The sequence below is a fragment of the Acinonyx jubatus genome, chromosome D3 (assembly GCF_027475565.1).
Source record: "Acinonyx jubatus isolate Ajub_Pintada_27869175 chromosome D3, VMU_Ajub_asm_v1.0, whole genome shotgun sequence".
NCBI classification, from domain to species: domain Eukaryota; kingdom Metazoa; phylum Chordata; class Mammalia; order Carnivora; family Felidae; genus Acinonyx; species Acinonyx jubatus.
In genome coordinates this window covers 43,038,913-43,061,839 of record NC_069392.1, presented here as the reverse complement: position 1 = coordinate 43,061,839, position 22,927 = coordinate 43,038,913, and the positions used below count along the sequence as shown (strand labels likewise).

At 34.4% G+C, this 22,927-nt stretch overlaps 1 protein-coding gene across 4 annotated transcripts in view; it reads left to right on the top strand.

Annotated features, from left to right (window-relative positions):
* Positions 1 to 22,927, top strand: part of ESCO1 (establishment of sister chromatid cohesion N-acetyltransferase 1) — a 73,515-nt gene that overhangs the window by 37,476 nt on the left and 13,112 nt on the right. For all 4 annotated transcript variants that reach the window (XR_001429447.3, XM_015066577.3, XM_015066576.3 and 1 more), the window contains 4 exons: positions 3,902 to 4,016; positions 6,542 to 6,602; positions 7,892 to 8,006; positions 11,123 to 11,254. Coding sequence is in view for 3 of the 4 variants with exons in the window: in XM_015066577.3 (XP_014922063.1) it covers positions 3,902 to 4,016; positions 6,542 to 6,602; positions 7,892 to 8,006; positions 11,123 to 11,254 (423 nt within the window). In the remaining variant the exon portion in view is untranslated. The remainder of the gene's footprint in view (positions 1 to 3,901; positions 4,017 to 6,541; positions 6,603 to 7,891; positions 8,007 to 11,122; positions 11,255 to 22,927) is intronic.

Here is a 22,927-nt window from a genome sequence, read left to right as displayed (position 1 = left end):
TTCTATTAATTGCAACTACAGAAACTATGTTTCATAGTGACTAAAATATAGAAATTAAAGTTGGGCCTTATTCTGACCAAATTGTTAAAATTAATTTCAGCTGGCACAAATCAGCCCCTTTTTTCCACCTGATAAAATTTAAAAATTAAACATTTATTTCTGGTAGTAGGGAGTCTTTCAGTTTGACTTGTGTGACCATTTTGAACAGTTGGGCAAATAAAATGTCTGAAAGATGTAAATAATTCAGTCTTCAGTTTTAGAGTAAGATTGTAGTGGTGAAGAGTTTTAAAAATGGTAAGTTGAAAAACAATCTTGAAAAAAAGGAAAAACAATCTAATAGCTAGAAGAAACTTTAATGATTATCTGAGGAAGTAGTTTGAAACTATAAAAGCAGCTGAGCTGATTTTTCCCGCCAAATTAAATCATAGGTAAAATACCAATATATAAACCTATAAGAAATTTTTTATGTATAAAAAAATGGAGCTTTATGATACATATGTGAAAAACTTCACTAATTTGTTTCAATTGTTTTGTGATGAGAAAACTTAGAGCAGCGGAGGAATGTAATTTAGGTCACATGTTTGGGGACACAAATAGGAGATTCAATTTTTAGGTGTTCTTCTCAGCCCAGCATTTTTTCTACAATTGCATACTTTGAACATTAGAGCACTTGAGAAAAAAGTCATCATGAGTAGAGGGAAAAGTCAAGTCATCCTAAGTTTTAGGAATGATTTAAAGTTCCTTTTGGAGGCATTTTGTTGTAGGAGCAAAGTTGAATGAATGAGGAATCTGGGCTTCTTGCCAGAAGCCATGAAAATAGATCATTGTCTATTCTCGTGGACTACAAATCAAATTAAAAAGGGAACAGATACCATATGGTACTCTTAGATTTTATTTTCTGAACAAATGGGAATGAAAGCATCAATTAGAAGATAATTATTCAAATAGTGACAGTAATTAGAAGTAAGTAGTGACTGGTAGTGTAACAAGGGTGGTTTACATCGGAGATGGAGTGGCTTTCTTTTCAGGGTATGTTTTGTCAGCAAATTGATAGCTATAGTCCAGGTGTATCTTCTCCTGGAGTATATATCTTCAGGAGTTTATCTTCTAACTCCTTGCTGCATAAGTGCCTGTCAAAACTCAGTTTGTGGGATAAGTCATGAGAATAAAAGGTACAATATAGGGAATATATAGTTACTGGTATTGTAATAGTGTTGTATGATGATAGATGGTAGTTACACTGTGGTGAGCATAGCATAATGTATAGAGAGGTGTTGAATCACTGTGTGTATACCTGACATTAATGTTAACATTGTGTGTCAATTAAAATGAAATTAAAAAGAAACCCTCAGTTTGTGGACAGTTATATCGAAGAATAAGAAATGTAATCCTTTGGAGTACTAGAATAGAGATGCTTACTTGGACCACATTATTTTGACCTGTAATACTGTTTTTATTGGAATGTGCTTTGGATTTATACAGTTCCTCTCAAGGTGCGTTATGAGAAACTGTCCTATGAAACTTGTGTTAAAAATTTTATTTACGTTTATAAATTCTTGACTATTTCAAACATTCAGAATACTATAGAAAGTTAACATTGTACTCTTGTTTACCACCCAAATTTGAAAAAAAAAAAAAACCCAACATTTTATTGAATTCAGGTCTTTTAAAATAAGAAAAGTATGTTACAGATACAGGAAAAGACCTTCTCTCCCTCTTCTTTCCATTCACCTCTCTTCCCAGAGTTAAAATGAGTTTGTGAAGTTGGTGTGGATCTTTCCTTTTTTGTTTTTATGATTTCACTATTTATGTATATCCATAAAGAATACTTAGCACTGTTTGTGTTTTAAATGTTTACATAAATGCTAGCATAGTTTGTGTATATGTGTGTGTGGTTTTTGTTTTTGTTTTGTTTGTTTTTTGCTAACTTGATTTTGTGCAAGTTGAAAGCACTTTTAGGTTGTTTCTCTTCTTTTCACCAATACCATTGATGCAATCACTTTCACAGAGTGATCAGGAATGTAGTAATCATGTTAGTTCATGACATAGTTGAGTGCCTGCTGTGTCCAAGATTTTGTGCTAGGCTCCAGAAGACAAATGTGTTCTGCCTTTAAAGAATTTACATTGTAGCAGTCACTTAAGAGATTTCTCTTTATTCATAAGCACTAAGAATTGTGGCAGCTTTGTTCAACCATCACAGCAGCTTTTGGTTAATGACATAATAGCCTTTGGTTAACACTGCCTCTTTGTTAGTCAGAGGAGAGCTTCATAAAATTATCACTATAGTCTACGCTATGGTTTCTATTATTATCTACATATTACAGGTGAGGGGAATGAGACTTAGGAATTTAAGTAACTTTTACCTGAGTGACATTTAAGTGGTAGAGCTAGGATTTAAACTGAGATTGTCTGGTTTCAGAATCTAGCCATTTTATGCTTGGGGAGGAAGGAGAATATAAAAACAAACCCTGTATCATATGAAATCTTTTTCTATGGCTGCTTGTAATTTTGATGTCAGTTTCAGCAGTACTGAGAAATGATGATGTTTGATAGGGCTTCTCTGAATTCTTTGGGCTGAATTTAAATTATTTGAACTTTATGAATTTTAAAGCCCAATTATTTTGTGATTCTTTTTTTAAGCCAGTAACTTCCTAAATTTCTTCCTATTTAATGGAGATTAGTCATTGCTCTTGTTTTTAATTTTTCTGCTTTGTCAGTGATGAAACTTGTTCACTTTTTCAAAAATATTCAAAATAATGTTACATAGTTGAGTGTAATAATCACAATACAGATAACAGCCAATGTTGATAGAGCTTGGAATATTATTTTCTTTTGGTAGTTATTATCACCTTTGATAGTGTTCTGATTTAGGAGATTTTGGGAATACAAAAATGAATAGAATATCTTTGCTCTTAAGAGTTATAGAAGCTTGGGGTGCCTGGGTGGCTCAGTCGGTTAAGCGTCCGACTTCGGCTCAGGTCGTGATCTTGCAGTACATGAGTTCGAGCCCCGTGTCGGGCTCTGTGCTGACAGCTCAGAGCCTGGAGCCTGTTTCAGATTCTGTGTCTCCCTCTGTCTCTGACCCTCCCCTGTTCATGCTCTGTCTCTCTGTCTCAAAAATAAATAAACATTTAAAAAAAAGTTATAGAAGATGAATCAAAAACAACCAATTGAAAATAGTAATAAGGACATGAAAGAGGTAGAGGTGAAGAAGATGGAAAATTATTCCAAACTTGGGAAAAGGGCATGGAGAAACTTGGCAAAGCTTCATAGAAGAGGTTAATATTTAAGTAATGGGTTGAATTTATACAGGGGGAGAGGTTCTAGATTAGCATTATCCAGTAGAAGTGTAATGTGAACCACATGATTTAAAATTTTCTGGTAGCCACGTTAAAAAAGAATGATAAATTGGTAAGATTAAAATATTTTATTTAACCTGTCATATAGAAATACTTTCATTTCAGCATATAATTTTAAAAGGAGACCTATTTTACTTTTTTGTAATAAGTCTTAAAAATCTGTGCTTTATATTGACAGTATAATCTCAAATCAGTCATACTAACTACATTTTAGGTGCTCAATAGTCAGGTGAGGTAGTGGCTACTCTATTGGACAGTGCAGGTTTAGATGGATGAAACAGAAAAAGTATAGAACCAAAATATATCTGTGGGATTTGCAAGTTCTTCAGTGTAGCATGAAGGGGAATAATGGGAGCTGATGCGGAGAGGGTAGTTGTGGGAGAGATCATGAAGAGACTCTTAAAGCATATCAGTGTGAATTACCCCAACTATGAAGTATTATCTTAAATTTTCTTAGTATGCATTCACTGAAAGTGTCTTGGGATGAGTCCCAAACATTGATATGAAATCAAATAGTAACAATTTGAATGTTGTATGTTCAGAATTTCAGTCTGTGTTTGGAATCCAAGCTTCAAAACAATCCCGTGGGAAATACCTCTACTGTTTCAGCTTCACTCAATCAAGCAAAAGTTGATACAGGAGAGAATAAATTTCCAGGTAAAACTTTGAAACTATCATTTGGTTTTTTCAGTGTTCAGAGATATTTTTGTCAGTATGATAGGAAACAATATTGACTACCAAATAGGCCAGTTAAATCCTTCTGAACCATATTGCATATGTTTTTCAAATGTGTAATTATCACCATTCTTTTTTTGTTTTTTAAAAATCTTTGGGGCGCCTGGGTGGCGCAGTCGGTTAAGCGTCCAACTTCAGCCAGGTCACGATCTCGCGGTCTGTGAGTTCGAGCCCCGCGTCAGGCTCTGGGCTGATGGCTCAGAGTGTGGAGCCTGTTTCCGATTCTGTGTCTCCCTCTCTCTCTGCCCCTCCCACGTTCATGCTCTGTCTCTCTCTGTCCCAAAAATAAATAAACGTTGAAAAAAAAAATTAAAAAAAAAAATCTTTATCACCATTCTTCGGGGCAGAATTGCTTCTCTTTCTTACCTTGTTTAAAGTACTTAAGTATGGGGGCACCTGGGTGGCTCAGTCAGTTGAGTGTCCAACTCTTGGTTTTGGCTTAGGTCATGATCTTAGGGTCATGGGATTGAACTCTGCATTGGGCTCTGCGCTGAGTGTGAAGCCTGCTTGAGATTCTCTCTCTCCCTGCTGTATCTGCCCCTCTCCCTTGCTCATGCTCTCTCTCTAAAATAAAGAAAAAACAAAGTACTTAAATATGACTCTTTGACTTGCTACCAGAAGGTCTTTATCTTAAATCTTTTATTTTGTTTGTAACTTTCTGGAGAAGTATGTCTTAATGAATTGCCTAAGTTAGTGGTAGAAGCTTATTTCTCAAATACAGCTGATTATTTGTGCTTTTCCACTTTAGATTCTTATCTTCAATCCTGAGTTACTCAGTTTTCCATCTTAGTGATTTTGTTTTTGAAAGGATTTAACAAATGCTGCAGGGGTGCCTGACTGGCTCAGTTGGTAGAGCTTACTTAAAAAATAAAAAATTAAATAGATTCTGCAATTTGTGCAGTTATACCATACAAAGATTTTGTTCGTAACCTTGAAAACATCCTTGACAGTACATTATTTGAGCTGTTGGGTGAAGATTTGCTCACCATTATCAGATGAAGCACAAGGGCATATGGAAAGAAATTCCAAATTCCTCATTCTTGTTTCTCTCTGCTAAAGGAAATACTTAGAGTGGTATACTGAAGTCAGATAATTTCTTCTATTACGTATTATTTAAACTTTTCGTGGAGGAAGGGAAAGCACAATATAAATATGAGAAATGCAGTTATTTTTTAGAAAATAAAATGAATTACTGCGTTATTTATTAATATTAAAACTTCAGAAACTATAATTTTAAAAATTACAGTAATAATATACAGTTTTATATTAGTTTCAGGTGTATAATACAATGATTCAACAATTCTGTACATTACTCAGTGCTCATGATAAGTATACTCTTAATCTCCTTCACCTATTTCATCCATCCCTCACTCATCTCCCTTCTGGTAACCACCAGTTCTCTATATTTAAGAGTATTTGTTTCTTTTTTCCTTTGTTTTGTTTCTTAAATTCTTTCACATGAGTGAGATCATATAGTACTCTATTTGTCTTTCTCTGACTGACTTATTTCACTTAGCATTGTACTCTCTAGCTCCATCCATGTTGCAAATGGCAAGATTTCATTCTTTTTGATGGCTGAGTAATATTCCATTGTATATATGCCACATTTTTAATCCATTCATCCATCAATGGACACTTGAGTTGCTTCCATAATTAGGCTATTATAGATAATTCTGCAATAAACATCTTTTTAAATTAGCATTTTGTATTCTTTGGTAAATACCTAGTAGTGGAATGACTGGATCATATGGTAATTCTATTTTTTATTTTTTGAGGAACCTCCATACTGTTTTTTACGGTAGCTACACCAATTTGTATTCCCACCTGTCATGCACGAGGGTTTCTTTTTCTCCACATTCTTGCCAACACTTACTGTTTCTTGTGAGACTTCAGGGTTTTTTTAAACGAAGAGGTGTTCCCATTTATTTCCATGTAGAGATTATATAATTATATGGGCATTTATACAATTTCCTATGTTGTTTAGTGCTAGTAATTGGTGAAACTAGAGGCAAACTGTTAATCTACCATTGGATTTCTTTGTGACTCTGTAGAACTTTTCTACTTCTGAAGAGTAATTTCTAGGAAGGGGGCCTAATTTTATCAAATGGTTTTATTAAAAAGAAAACATTTAGAGTTGCCTGGGTGGCTCAGCTGGTTAAACGTACGACTCTTGATTTCTGCTCAGGTAACGATCTCACGGTGTGTGAGATTGAGCCCCAACATGGGCTGACAGCATGGAGCCTGCTTGGGATTCTCTCTTTCCCTCTCTCACTCTTTGCCTATCTCCTTTCACATGCTCTCTCTCTCTCTCAAAATAAGTAAATAAACTTAAAAAAATAAAACATTTCATGTATTGTTCTCTTTTTTCTTAGTAATGATTTGCAACTATTAGATGGAGAGCTAGTACAAAGCTTAAGGTTTAACTCATCTTCTTGATTAAATTACAGGTTCAACTCCCAAACAACACACTATACTCAGTAACCAAACATCTAAGACCAATGATAACAGGTAAGACATTAGTTTAATACAAGAGTGAATATAGGAAAATTGAAAGATAAACTGAGGCTTTTACAGTTTTTGTTTATTTGAAAATCAATTCAAATTGGGCAGCATTCAGTGTGGCAGATAGAAAGGAGCTGCAAGGAGCTGTAACATGAAAGACTTATAGGCAGAAAGGAGTGGGATTAAGGAAAGTTATAACTGGTGGAAAAAATGGGTTGATTATTGCAAAGTTACTTTCCTTTAGGGGGAATGGCAGATTATCATTAGGGCAAATTATCTAACTAGTGCTGATTAAATGATTCCTGATTGACTGGTTAAAGATTCCATTTCTAGAAGAGCCAAAACTAAGTCTTGATTTGGTAATGTGGGGCTTAGTATAAGCAACTACATTTTGGACCTGTTGTCTTGTTTTTAACTGAACTTTAGGATTTTATACTTCCAACTTTTGAGTTTGGGATATTTTTCCTTAAAAAGTTGTGCTAATAATCTGGTTTTTCACATAGAAAGAAAATGATTTTCATAAGTTTTCATTTCATTTTACTTTTTCTGTGCCTATACATACGTTTTATAGTTTTTTCCCCACCTTAGGGTAATATGGGCATCTTTTCTACCTTAATTACCTCATTCTTTTAAATCTGCATTAAATTTCATTGTGTGGATATTCCATTGTTTATTTAACAGTTCTCCACTTCATAGACATTTTGGCTGTTTCTTATTTCTGTCCAAAAAAGTTCTTTAATAAACATGTGCATCTTTGCCCGTTTGTATTACTATATCTAGGATAAATTAATAGCTATGGGAATTATCCTGCATTGCCATATTTTTGTCCGATGTGTGTCTTTTTATACTTCCAGCAACAGTATTTTGAGAATGCACTTTTCTGCAAACCCTTTGAAGTACTGGTATTATCAACATGTAAAAGTGTTTTCAGTGTTTTAGAAGCACTTGGTTCTGTCTTTAATGTCAAAATTAAATTACATCTGACTTACTTTGCTTTACAGGTTACTAAAAAACAGTATTTAGGACAAATTGTACTGACTCAGATGGCTAAAACTATGAAAAACTTGAAACTTACTCAAACTATAGTACAGCAGTTTTTTGTTTATTTGTTGAAAATCAGTAATTTTCTTGGGTGTTCTCCCCTTGATTTTTAAAATGTTATTTATACCCCCCTTGGAATTGAGATTTGTGAGTGTCGTATAGAGAAAGTTTTTTTTTTTTATTTTTAGTGCTTTGAAGTGATAATAGCTCTATAACATTTAATAGTGTGATTTTTTTTTTTTTTTTTTTAAAAGGGAGACACCACCAAATCATTCTTGGCCTAAGTGTAATTCCCATTTGGAGATAACAATTCCAAAGGACTTGAAACTAAAAGAAGCAGAGAAAGTTGATGAAAAACAGTTGATCATAGTAAGTATCCAACTTGACCTTTTTGGTGAAGTGTTGTTATAATCACCTTTCTTATGCACATTGTTAAAGAATAAATTCATTGCTTTTTTTTCAAAGAGTCTTGTCACCATAAATCGTCATTATGGAAATATTCCTGGTATCATTAGAAATCCCCCAACTTGAACCCCAGTAGTGAGTTCCTCCTATCACAAATAAAAACTCAAATATCCATACTCTTATTTACAACAGATTGATACTTTATATTAAATTTGTTACTTTTTTAAAAAAATTTTTATTTTTGAGAGAGAGAGAGAGAGAGAGAGAGACATAGAATCTGAAGCAGGCTCCAGGTTCTAAGCTGTCAGCACAAAGCCTGATGCAGGACTCAGACCCACAAACCGTGAGATCATGACCTAAGCCAAAGTCGGATGTTAACGGACTGAGCCACTCAGGAGCCCCAGATCTGTTAGTTTCTTTAATATGTCGTTTGATGTACTTTGTTTTAGTAGTTGGTTTAAATATTAAAATAACATGGAGCTTAATACATAAAATGATTTTAAATATTTGTATTTTAGTGTATATTATAATTTTTAAACTGTGTTTTACAGGAAGATAAACCAGTAGTTAATTTGAAATAGAATTTAAATACAGTTTGGTGACAAGTTGAAAAAGAGATATTTTGATTGATGAAAAAACCTAATTTGAGTAAGCGAGCACACTATAAAAAAAAATGAAGGAACCCAAAATAATAGGAAAATTTAATGTACTTCCAGTCAACATTATCAGTAGGATTTGGTGGAGTTGACTATTGATTCTAACTTTAATATAGGAGAATAACTTTGTAAGAATTGTCTGCAAATTTTTGAGAAAGGTTAATCGGGAAAGTTTCATTACAGTTAATAATGTTTCTGTTGTTAAATCAGTATGGTAGTGAAACAGGATTAGACTAGTAGAATATAGAGCAGCACTGTCCAATATGGTAGCCACATGTACTGTTGAGTATTTGAAATGTGGCTCATTAGAATTGAGATATGTTGTAAGTGTAAACATAGTTACTGCATTTTAAAGACTAGTATAAAAAAGGGAATGTAAAGTATTTCACTGATAAGTTTTTTTTTCTATTTAGTACATGTTGAAGTTAAAGTATTTGGGATATGTTTTGTTGAATAAAATACTAACATTAATTTCACCTGTTTTTGCATTCTTTAACATGGCTACTGGAAAATTTAAAATTTGTGGATTGCATTTCTATTCAGTTCTGGTCTAGAGTTGATGAGGATGATGATGTTAATGGTCAGGATAGCAGCTAATACATTGTTCCATGTACTCCACTCATATTAACTTAGTTAGGCCTCAGTTTTTAAAGTATGAGGTAGGTACTAGTATTATCTCCCATTTACCAATTAGGAAACCAAGGAAGAAAAGTTTGCTCAATACTATGAAAACTGCTTGGTTGCAGAGATATTTGTACACTGGTATATCATTCATAATAGCCAAAGGGTGAAAGCAACCTAAGTGTCCATCAAGGATGAATGGATGAACAAAATGTGTATACATACAATGGAATATGATTCAGCCTTAAAAAAAGAAATTCTGACATGCTACAACATGGTTGAACCTTGAGGACATTAAGCTAAGTGAAATAAGTTAGTCACAGAAAGACAAATACTGTAAGATTTCACTGCTGTGAGTGTCTAGAGTACTCACACTCAGACAGAAAGTACAATGGTGGTTTCTAGGAGCTGGGAAGGAAGGTAGATTGGGGACCAGTTGTTTAATTGGTTTAGAGTTTCAGTTTTGCAAGATGAAAAGACTTTTGAAGATTGGTTACAGAACAATGTGAATATAGTAAAACTACTGAGCTGTACACTTAAAAGTCATTAAGATAGTAGGGATGCCTAGGTGGCTCAGCTGGTTGAGTGTCTGACCCTTGATTTCAGGTGGGACAACGTGGGATTGGGCCCCTCATTGGGCTCTGTGCTGAGCGTGGAGCCTGCTTGAGATTCTTTCTGTCCCTCTCTGCTCCTGTCCCTCATTTGTGTATTCCCCTCTCTCTCAGATTAAAAAAATAAATTAAGATGGCAAATATTGTTATATATATATTTTTTGCCACAGTTATAAAAAAATTTTTTTTTAAAGATTTATTTACTTATTTATTTTTGTAGAGAGAGAGAGAGAGTGAGCAGGGGAGAGGGGCAGAGGCAGAAGAGAGAGAATCCTAAGCAGGCTCCACACTTACTACGGAGCCCCCACACAGGGCTTGATCCCATGACGCTGGGATCACAACCTGTGCTGAAATCGAGAGTCGTACAGTCATGCAGCTGAGCCACCAAGATACCCCTACTTGATCCTAGTTCTAAGACACTAGAGATGCTGTTACCTTAGATTTTTTTTTTTTTTTTTTTTTTAGTAATTCAAATTGTACCGTTTTAGAAAAGAAAGAGTAAAGGGATTATTAGTTTATTATTCTTAAATTTAGATCATATTGCTGAAAATTTCTTGTTGAATAAGGACAAGAAAGAAAACATTTTGTAAACAGTTATGGTTCTATAGCACAAGTGAATTACTGGAGAATGGATGATTGTACTTGTACTTAGTTAATATGAAAAAAAATTATAAATTACTGTTAATAATTTTTAATAATTAACTGTTTTAATAGAAAAATTAATATTACCTTTTCTCATGAGTTTTTGGTAACATCAAAATATTCTTTTTAATATTTATAAACTAGAATAAAACCATTAAAGAGAACATACTTTTAAGACATTAAAAAAGGAGTCTGAAACACAGACTAAGCTTTAACAGTGTAATTATTGCAGATATAAAAATACATCTTCATTCTCTAATTTATAGAGTATTTCCTGTTGAGGGCTTTAGGACTAAGATTGTAGTGTTAAAAGATATTTCTCAGTTCTTCTTAGTTGCTATTAAATGCTGTGGAGTGAGTGGTCAGATTACTAAAATTAAGGACTTAATAAAATTACACATTAGATTTCACAATTTAACATCTTGTTAATCAACACTGAACATTATTCATTGTAGATTAAATACTTCTCACTTGATGTTCCCGTTATAGCTTTAGAAACTGAATTACTCCTTTGGGAGGGAAAAACCTTTTGTTTGTTTTTTATAAATAGGATGCAGGACAAAAAAGATTTGGAGCAGTTTCCTGTAATGTTTGTGGCATGCTCTACACAGCTTCAAATCCAGAAGATGAAACACAGCATCTGCTCTTCCACAACCAATTTATAAGTGCTGTAAAATATGTGGTAAGTGAAATTCATGACTTCTAAAATGCAGATAATTAGGTCAGCATCTTAAAGACATGAATTGCCAAATTTAAGTCATTGACAAATTTTTTAGGAAATAATAATGTATACAAAACCCTGGTAGTATGTATACTGGCTTATTTTAAAACAAAGCCGAACATAAAACCAGCTAACTTTATTCTGGCTGGCTTGTGTTGTGGGATTTTTTTTAATTTAAGGTACATATTTAAAGTAGTTATTATACCTCATCTCTTCTAACAAATAATGCTATTCAATTTGAGTATTTAAAAATTTTTCTTTAGTGATTATTATTAACTGTTGATAAGCCTTTTTAATATTCATAATAGCTTGGCACAAGTTTTTATTTGAGGACTGATAGTGATATATATTATACCAAATAGATGGTTTTGCAATTTTTATTTACCTTCTTTTTGCTATCATGAGAATTTTTCTTTATAAAATTAAAAAAAAAATTTTAAAGGTTAAGATCTCAGAATTTGTTGTATACTTAAAAAAAAAAAAAATCCCACAAAGCAAGTACATTTTAGTATATGTATTTTAGTGTATGTGTATTTGAGACATGATGGGTATTATTTAATAGTTTCTGGAAATTGCAAAGTTTTAATCATTTTGAACCATTTCAGATATCTTGTGAAATTAGTAATTTAATGTAATTGCCGTTTACCTATATCTGAAATGGAATCTATTTTTTTCCTATACATGTTACCTTCAGTACTGTACACTCACATTAATAAGACCTCCAGGATATCTGAACTGAGATCGCCAATTCATTTCATGTAGATTTTTACATAAGCAACAGATGTTGGATTTTTTAAAAGATCTTTATTGGCTTCAGTTAAATTCTTACCCTTATCTTTGGTTGAAGGGTTCATGTTATTTCATTTATCCAATTAATTCTAGGCAAGATACGTAGAGTTTTCTTATCTTTTCTTTTTTTTTTTTTTCTTTTTGGGGTCTTTACTGTGGTGATTCTTGATATTCCTTATTTTATCTGCCATTGCCACACATACCCCCTTCTGTCACTTAATTAAATGCAGTATGAACTGTGTGGACGTGGAGTATCTATAGCTAGATACTGATTTATTGTTTGAAATTTGTACTTTTCCAATTTTACTATATTAATGCTCTTACAACTTGAGAAAAATAGTTCTATCAGTAGCTAAAGTATAGAATACTATGGGGCAAAAACATTTCATTTAATATACATAAGTCTCATAGAAGTTCTCATTTTACATCATCTGATTCTTGTAATTGCTTTTGTAAAATTATAAGAAGATTAGGTTTAAAAGACTTAATTCCTCATCTTAAGGGAACTTCTTAATTTCTGAGAGAAAAAGTAAAGAAGTTAATCAGGAAATACGCACTCTGCGCTTCCACAGTACTAAGGGAAGCTGGTTTATGGAACAAGGTGGAGTCATTACCTTCTAAACAAATTCTGGCTCTTGAAAAACTATCAAGCCATGTAGCAACTTAGGGAAGATTGATTCCTACCCCAGCCCTACCCCTCCTCCCACCCCACCACTTTGATGGGACAGAGCTATGGGTTATTTTATTATTTTTGAAATAAGCTCAAGAGAAGGAATTGAGTTTAGCAGTTGGCCGACCTTTGCTAACATCAAGATCAATATTTTTCTTTTGCTGTTTTCAAATGCAGATTATACATAATCTAAGACTATAGAAACTCCTCCAAAACATTGTAGCATTCTTATGTAGTGTATGGAGAGAGGATAAAAACATACATGTTATGTTGAAGATGTTCTGCTGTGATCACAGCTCTCGATTTTGGATTGGGACATTAAACATTTATTGGGCACCTAGTATGGTGCTTTGCATTATTGTACACTTACAGGGCAGCTAGTGTTGGCTAGTGTTGTGTTTTTGCATCAAGCACTTTTTTTTCCTTTTTAAAAATTGAGTTATAATTGAAGTTTAATCACTTTTTAAGTGTTTGAGAAAACATCTTTTTTTTTTTTTTTTTAATACTGATTTTATCTGTTTATGTTTCCTGGAGAGAAGCACATAGAAAAGAAGTCATTTGGTGTTCTGGCTTTAATTAACTTTAAATGACAATATTTGGGGACTGGAAATAAAGTTTTGTTCTACTTAAGACCTTTTGAAAATAGAATAAGTTAGACCCAATGAGAGTTTTACTTTTTAAATTTTAATCAAATGTTTTTAAGGAAATAAATAGCTTTTCCTTTGGGTAAAAATTTTCTCTTAGATATGGTAATAATCTGTGACAGTTAAGAAAGAATGGCTAAAGACCTTTACAAAAGATCAAAATGATATTTAAATTATTTAGTTATCATAGAAATTGATGCTCACAGAGCCTTATTTTTTTTATTTATTTATTTATTTATTTTTTTTTTGGTTGGCAAAAATATTTTCTTTTTCTTTATCCTTTTTGGTTTGGGGGTAGGGGAAAGAATGATGATGCTCTCTATTCCGTACCCCATCTGCCTCATGGATACCATGTGAGGAAATTCATTTTATCTAACTTATTATAAGCTGTTTAGAAAGGAACTTGTTAATGCTTCAGGGGGAGCCTGGACTCTGGTTTACACTTAGAAACACTTCAATTTCCCTTCTTGAACTGAGGTACTCTTTACTAAAGGTGTGAAGAGAAAGCAGGAAAAATTCTTCCCAGAGCAGTGAGCAATGTTGCCAGGCCTGGAGCCTATCCAAAACTAAGTTATATTTTGAACTTTAAGTAATGTATTTGGGTTCTTTGCAGAGAAGTTTCTAACTTAATCCTTTTGTCCTCTATCCTTCCTTATCTCCTTTGAATTAATTAACACCTGACTGAATGAATGCTCTGTGGAGGGTTCTACTCTCGGAGGTATATGATATGCCTTTGCCTTCAAGGTTAGGAGCAAAACCTGAAAGAAATGAAAAGTTAGCAAGAGATTTATGTAACTACTAAAGCAGGAAGTCAATACTAATTATTTAAATTCAGTTATAAATTAGCTTTGCAGTTCAGAAGTGATAATTTAGTAAAGCAGTGATCAGAAGAGGGGTTTGTTTTCATCGGTGAGGAAAAATTAAGACTTGAAATTTTTTTTAAATGGCCAAAAGGAGGTCATCTGTGATTGATGGCATAGTATAGCCAATGAGAAAGCTTAACATCTGTGTGGGGAATAATGAATAATTTTTGTTTGTTTGTTTTTACTGAATCAGATTTTTGTAGGTAGTAAGATTAGAAAAATGCATCAAATCAGATTGTGATACTTTGATTTTGATGCCCTTTGGCCTTTTTTCTTTCTGTTCTTTCAGATGTTGAAGAATTTTGAGAATTGTGAATGATACAGTTAAGTTTAAATAATGATCAAATAATATTTTGATAGAGTGTAGGGAGAGAAATAATATTTTAGTGACATACAAGGAGAGAGTAGTATGTGTTTGTGGTCTGTGTGGTGTTGGATTATTAGGGCGTTCGTAGAAAAGGGGAAAATCGATGATCAGAACAACTGAAGGAAGATTTGACAGATTTCTGATTGGCTACAGAGCCACACTCTCCAGCATTGTAATACTAAACCATCAAAGTAAAAATGTTGTTCCTCTTCATGGGAGGGGATAAAAGTTACAGCAAAGGGAATAATAACGAATGGTATTGTAATAGTGTATGGGGAAAGATAATAGCTACATTTGTGAAACTTGCATAATGTATAGAATGTATAGAATCGTTGCACCTGGGTGGCTCAGTCGCTTCATAAGGTAAGCCCTGTATCGGGCTCTGTGCTGACAGTTCAGAACCTGCTTGGGATGCTATCTCTCCTTCTCTTTCTGCCTCTCCCCTGCTCACATGCACTCTCTCTCAAATAAATACACTTAAAAAAATAGTTTTTAAAAATTACCCAGTAACTCTTGCTGAGTCTTTAATTTTTTTTATGTGAAATTTGAATACATATTTATTTCTATATACTTTTTCTGTATTCCTTTTGAAGGTGATTAGGAAAGAGGACACTGGGTGTTAAAGAGAAGTAAATAGAGCAGGAATAGAGATTTTTAAATCTTGGGAATGGAAAAGGAATCTGAAGCAAAGTAGCACTGGCCCTTAGAACTGTACTGTGGCATCACTGGAATAGGGAGCAGGTATATTTGTAGGAGGGACTGAGAGGTCAGAGAATGGTCTGAGTTTCGTTGAGTGTCTCTGCTTAAAGATAAGGCTATATATCAAGTTTGTTTCTCTCTTCTCTGATCCTGATTTTTAATTTTTCTACTTTGTTGCATCTTTTTAAAAAAACATTTTTTAAATGTTTATTTATTTTTGAGAGACAGAGAGAGAGAGACAGAGTGTGAGCAAGGGAGCGGCAGAGACAGAGAGGGAGACACAGAATCGGAAACAGGCTCTAGGCTCTGAGCTGTTAGAACAGAGCCTGATGCAGGGCTCAAACTCACGAACCATGAGATCATGGCCTGAGCCGAAGTCGGATGCTAAACTGACTGAGCCACCCAGGCGCCCCCTACTTTGTTGCATCTTAAATACTTAGAGTATTGTGGTATATAAATATAGGATGGGAGCGGGACTTCCAAATCTTAGAAAATAATTTTGCTTTGGAATGGAAGGCCACATAGTCCGATGTGGACTTGATCCCATGACCCCGGGATCATTCCTGAGCCGAAGTCAAGAGTCAGACACTCAACTGAGCCACCCAGGCGCCCCCAGTTTTTCAGTTTTTAAAAAGAATTTATAAACTCTCAGGAGGGAGAATTTATAACATCTAGTGGCAAACATTTCTTTAATCTGTTCTTCTCTACTTTTCCCTATTTCCGGAAGTGGTGCCACCCTGTAACTCATTTCCTTAAACTGAAAACTTCTGAATAATCCTTAAGTTTTCTTTTTGCACTTCTTATACTCAACCCATTAGTAAATTTCACCTTCAAAATAGATTCGAAATCCTCCCACTCTGTCATGTCCATTGCTTCCTCTCAAAACCAAGCTGTCATCATTTGACCACTTATGTAATGCTTTCCTAACTGGTTTCCCCGCTTCCAGTTTTGTTTCCCTACAGTCTTTATGGTGCCTACAGCCATCTTTTAAAACTTAAATCTTCAACTGGGGACATGAAATATATTGTGTTATATTTGATACAAGTTAGGCAAAATAAAACTAGCAGTAATGTACCTCAAAATGTAAAAAGCAGTCCAAATTTGAATTCATTGTAGCGATTAAAGATTTGTTAACTAGGATGGCATATAGAATTATATACCTAATTAAATTTAGGTGCTAAAGTGGTTCATTCCTCATTTAAAAAAATAGTGAAAATAATTTAACTCTGTTTCTTACCATTTGTAAGGCATTATTATGGATCATCATATACCAGTGAATTTTCTTCAGTTTGTATTTAAAATTCTCCATGAGATATATTCTACTTTATGCATATGAAGATAATTCTAATCCTTCTCTCACAGGATATACGTACATCTTTGGGAGTTTCATTTTCTCTGTTGAAATCTTTTTCACATAGTTTGTCCATCTTGTCCTTTAAAATCTTTAACATATTTATTACGAAAATTTTAAAGTTCTTCTATTTTTTAATTTTTCTTTTAGGTTTATTTATTTATTTTTAGAGAGAGAGCACGAGCAGGGGAGGGAACGAGAAAAAGGGGGATGGAGAGAATCCCAAGCAGTGCAGAGCCCCACGCAGGGTCTAAATGCACAAACCGCTAGATCATGACCCAAGCTGAAACCAAGAGTTGGACACTTAACTGACTGAACCACCCAGGTGTCCTAAAATTTTAAAGTTTTTCTAATTCACATATGTGGGTCATCACTGAACCTGTTTCTATTGACTTTTTTCTTCTTGATTTTGGAATATCATTTCCTAATTCTGTTTATGGTCTCTTTTTTTTTTTAATAGACTATTTTTTTTTTTTAGATCCATTTTAGGTTTATAGTGAAATTGAGCAGAAAGTACAGAGACTTCCCATATATTAACCCCCACCCCATGTGTTCAGTATCCTCACACCAGTATGTTTGTTAAAATTGATGAACCTATACTGACACACCATTATTCAAAGTCCATAGTTTTTATTAGGGTTCACTCTTGGTGGTGTACATTCCTTGAGTTCTGAAAAATGTCTAATGACATATATCCACCATTATAGTATCATAGAGAATAGTTTCACTGCCCTGAAAAATCCTCTGTTCTCTTCCTTTTTTATCCTTGCCTTCCTACTAACCCTTGGCAATTGCTGATCTTTTTTTACTGTCTTCATAGTTTTACCTCTTCCAGAATACTGTACAGTTGGAATCATACAGTATTTGTTTTTTTTCATACTGAGTTCTTTCACTTAGTAATGTGCGCTTAAAGTTACTCCATATCTTTTCATGGCTTGATATAACTCATTTCTTTTTAAAAAGTGCTGAATAGTATTCCATTGTCTGCATGTACCATAGTTAATTTATCCATTCATCTACTGAAGGATATCTTGATTGCTTCCAAGTTGTGGCAGTTATGAATAAAGTTGCTATAAACATCCATGTACAGGTGCAGGCTTTTGTGTGGAGGTAAGTTTTCAACTCCTTTTCATAAATACTGAGTGTGATTGCTGGATTGTATGGTAAGAGTAAGTTTAGTTTTGTGAGACTGCCAAACTGTTTTCCACATTGGCTCTACTATTCCCACCAGCAATGAATGAGATTCCTTATTGCTCCACGTCCTTGCCAGAGTGTGGTATTGTCATTTTTCTGGGTTTTGGTCATTCTAATAGGTGTGTAGTGGTATCTTGTTTTCATTTGCATTTCCTAAATGACTTATGATGTGGAGCATTTTTCATATGCTTATTTGCCATCTCTATATCTTCTTTGGTAAGGTGTTTGTTCAGGTCTTTGGCCCACTTTTAGTTTGGGTGTTTTTTTTCTTGTTGTTTTAAGAATTCTTTGTATCTTTTTGGATAGCAGCCCTTATCAGCTATTCATTTATATTATTTTCTCCCAGTCAGTGGCTTGTTTTCTTATGCTCTTGATGGTGTCTTTTGCAGAGCAGAAGGTTTTAATTTTAATTTTAATCAAGTGCAGCTTATCAATTCTTTCTCCCATGGATTGTGCCTTTGATGTTGTATCTAAAAAGACATTGCCATTTGGAAGGTTATCTGGATTTCTTCTTTGTTATTTTCTAGGAGTTTTACAGTTTTGCTTTTTACATTTAGGTCTGTGATCCATTTTGAGTTAATTTTTGTGAAGGGTTTGAAGTATGGTATCTAGATCCTTTTTTTTTTTTTGCATGTGGCTGTCTAATCATTCCAGCAACATTTGTTGAAAAGACTGTCTTATCCCTGTTGTTGCTATTTTATCAAACATCAGTTGATTATATTTATGTAGGTTTATTTTAGGACTCTCTGTTCTGTTTCACTCATATATTTGTTTCTTTTTTCACCGGTATCAGACTGTCTTGATTACTGTAGCTTTATAGTAAGACTTCTTTTTTTTAATGTTTTATTTATTTTTGAGAGAGAAGGAGAGAGACAGTGTGAATGGGGGAGGGGCAGAGAGAGAGGGAGATACAGAATCCAAAGCAGGCTCCATGCTCTGAGCTGGCAGCACAGAGCCCAGTGCGGGGCTTGAACCTGCAAACTGTGAGATAGATCATGACCCGAGCTGAAGTCGGATGCTTAACCGACTGAGCCACCCAGGCGCCCCTGTAGTAAGTCTTTTTTTTTAATGATTGATTTTTTTTTTCGAAAGCTTATTCTCAAATGTACAATAGAATCTAAGAAACATTTCATTCTAACTGTAGATAGCAACAGCTGGTATGAAAAGGAATCCAGATGTTTAAACAGGGATAGAAATAAGTATCGACATTGCCACAGACACAAGGAACAGCTTACTTTTTGCCAGATTTCTTAATTCCACCTGTGGCCAGGAGACCCCTCCCCACGGCCTTTGCTTTAGCTCCTTGAGTTTCTTCTACTCCTCTTTCTGTTTGAATGCCTTATCTCATCCATCTCCTTAGGGACTGACTTCATGCCACCTTCATGGCTGGACATGGTGCCTGCCGCTCCTTTCCCAGACTGCTACTGGAAGGGGTCTGGATGTCAGGTAGCATCAGTCTTCTGACTGTTCCTCTCCTTCAGTATCGTGTTGGCTGTTCTACCCTTTTTGCTTTTTCATATAAATTTTAGAATCATTTTGTCAGTATCCATAAAATAACTTGATGAGGTTTTTGATTGAGATTACACTGAATATGTAGATCAAATCAGGAAGAACTGACCTCTTGACGGTATTTAGCTTTCCTGTCTGATCTCAAAATTTTTTTATACACTGCATTGGAATTTCTGCAGTTTTCCAGCAGTTTTTTTTTTTTATACTTTATGCCTTGGGTAACTATCAAATGTAACTGAATTTTGATGGAGCTGATTTTAATTTTAATTTTAATTTACTTTCATTTCTGAAGACTTATGATTTTGAAAAGAGATGGGTTTAAAATTAATTATTTCAATACATAATAATTCTTAAACTTGGCTGTTGAAATGTTTTCTCAAATTGCTTTTGTACTTATTTTTTAAATTTTTATTGAAATACAACATGTAATCGCTTCTCGGCCTTTTGGCTAAGATCAAATGAAATACAACATGTAAAAAAAAGTACACAAATAATGAATACACAGCTTAATATGGTGTTTTGACAAAGTCAACACCCATATGACAAGAAACATTACTGGCATCTCAAGCCCCTTTGTGCCCCTGTTGCATTCACTCCTTTTCCTTACCTTAGGTCTAATTGATATGCTGACTAGATTTGTTTTGCATTATTTTTCACTTCTGTTTTTTTTTTTTAATGTTTATTTATTTTGAGAGAAAGCATATGCGCATGTGAGCAGGGGAGGTACAGAGAGAGAATCCCAAGCAGGCTCCGCGCTGTCTGCACAGAGCCTGACAGAGCTTGATCCCATGAACTGTGAGATCATAACCTGAGCTGAAAAATCAGGAGTCGGATGCTTGACTGACTGAGCTACCCACGCACCCCTATTTTTCACTTCTAAATAAATGATGCTTGAACAAGCCTTAGGCCATCGATAGTGTTTTGGCGATGGGTGGTTTGAATTTTCTAAAATAAAAAGTTTAATACAACACACACATACACTAATGAATGCCCATGTACTTATCATCCAGTGTTAATAATTAACAATTCACGGACAGTCTTCTTTCATCCAGCCTTCTAAGTTATTTTGAAACGAACCCCAGGTGTCACATTATCGTTTTGATAGATATTTTTAAATCTGTATTTCTAAAAGATGAAAAGATGACTATTTTTACCATAAAAGTTCTTTTTTTTTTTAAGTTTGTGTATTTTGAGAGAGAGCACACATGAATGGGAGAGGAGCAGAGAGAGAATCCCAAGCAGGCTCTGCACTACCAGCACAGGGCCCATCTCAGGGCTGGAACCCATGAACCGTGAGATCATGACCTGAGTTGAAGTCACGAGCTGGGTACTTAAACAACCAAGCTACCCAGGCACCTCACCATAGAAGTAATTTAAAGAATATACCTACACCTTTTTTTAATTTAAAAAAATTTAAAAAAAAAATTTAATGTTTATTTTTGAGAGAGAGAGAGAGCGAGCAGGGGGAGGGGCAGAGAGAAAGGGAGACAGAGGATCTGAAGCAGGCTCTGTGCTGACAACAGAGCCTGATGCAGGGCTTGAATCCATGAGCCGTGAAATCATGATCAGAATCAAAGTCGGATGCTTAATGGACTGAGCCACCCAGGCGCCCAAAGATAACTGCACCTTTAAAGAAAAATCAGTTAATTCCTTACTATCAGAGATTCCCTTAGAGTTCAAAGCTCTCCAAATATAATTCTCTATACTGTTTATTTGTTTGAATTAAGATCCGTATATTGGCATTCGTTGGCACGTCCCTTAAGTCTCCTTTAATCTGAAGGTTCTGTCTTTTTTTCTTGCAATATTGGTAATCTTTTCAAAAGCTGGTTGTTGTTTTTATTTCTCAAGGTATTTTTTTCATGGGTATTCTCCTTCAGCCTTTTTATGAACGTGATTAGTGTGAGGTTTAAAAATTGGGGTATAATTTACATACAGTTAAATGCACAGATCTTGGTGAATTTTGGTAATTGTATAGATAGATCAGTGTTTCCACCACTTAATGTATATTGTTTTCAGTTAATACCCTTTTTAAATGGAAAGAGAGGAGAAATCCTTTTCATTCTTTAGTTTCTAAAGTTTAGAGTAAGTACAGTGGCAAGGAACAAAAAATAATCATTGATTGCTATTAGGAATATAAAGCTTTTTGCTTTTCACAGCCAGATAGGTGAGTTAAGAAAATTTGGGGTTTGGAAAATATTACTTGCTACCAGAGGGATATATGTAACATTTTAGAGCTAAAGGTGAGAAGTGTAAATGCACTGGGTTGGAATTTGCATCTTCGTGGAAGGCTGTGGCTGTTTGGTTATTCCTGTAAATTGTATGCACCCTTCCCCCACAACCTTCACCTCTGCCTCAGTTTCAGGCAACAATCTCCTCTAAACTTTTTTTTTTTTAACGTTTTATTCATTTTTGAGACAGAGAGAGACAGAGCATGAACGGGGGAGGGGCAGAGAGAGAGGGAGACACAGAATCGAAAGCAAGCTCCAGGCTCTGAGCCATCAGCCCAGAGCCTGACGCGGGGCTCGAACTCGCGGACCGCGAGATCGTGACCTGAGCTGAAGTCGGCCGCTTAACCGACTGAGCCACCCAGGCGCCCCTCCTCTAAACTTTTTAAAGTCAGGAAGATCATGTGGTTATTAACTCCAGGAAAGAGATAACTACAGTGGAGGCATATAAATGTCTTAAGTATGTTATTTGACAGACATTAGCCTACTTGGTTCTTTCATCTGTCTGTGGTTTGAATTTATTGTTTATTTAACTTTGGGGACTTTATTAATCAACTTGGGTTTTCTTAGAGTAGGGCACTGATCTTAGTTTGATATCATTATTAAGGTAGAATAGAAGTTACTGAGTGGCTACTCTGTGTGAGGAATTATCTTAAATACAGCTCTCTTAATAAGCAACTAAGTGATGGAGGTGATGACAGCCATTTTGTACATAGCCTAGATCTGGAAACAGAGAATTTGTGATTTGTACAAGTTATATAGCTAGTAACTACCAAGAACAGGGCTTTAAACCCTGAACTTTTACTCCAAAACCTTTGAACAGTTTTCACTAAAATACACTGTCTTCATGAGTATTAGAAACCTAAGAAATAGTAACTCTGCCCTTTTGCAAATGCTTGCTGCTTATATGTATGTGAAGAAACAGTCATATATAAAACACAAAATTTTGTCAAATCCAATTGTGATAGAATTTCTGCATGAATGTGCAAGTCTCAAATTGTTTCAGGAGAAAGTTTTACACTAAAAAGTCAGTAAAACAAAATAATTTGTCTAGTGCTTATGGTGCAATATAATGACATTAGACCAATATTTTTGTTTGAAAGGTAATAGGTAAATTGATCAGATTTTCTTTAGATAATTCAGCTCAGGATATGACTTTTTTAGAAGTGGGGGTTACTTAAATTTTCTAGTTCTTCATTGAATTTATAGTTTAACTTTTAAGATGAAAAGTCTGTTTTCATTTTATGGAAAGTGGATTTATTTTAAAAAGCTTTTCCTAACTTAACATAGTAATATAAATTTGTTTTAAAAGAGGTAATGTCT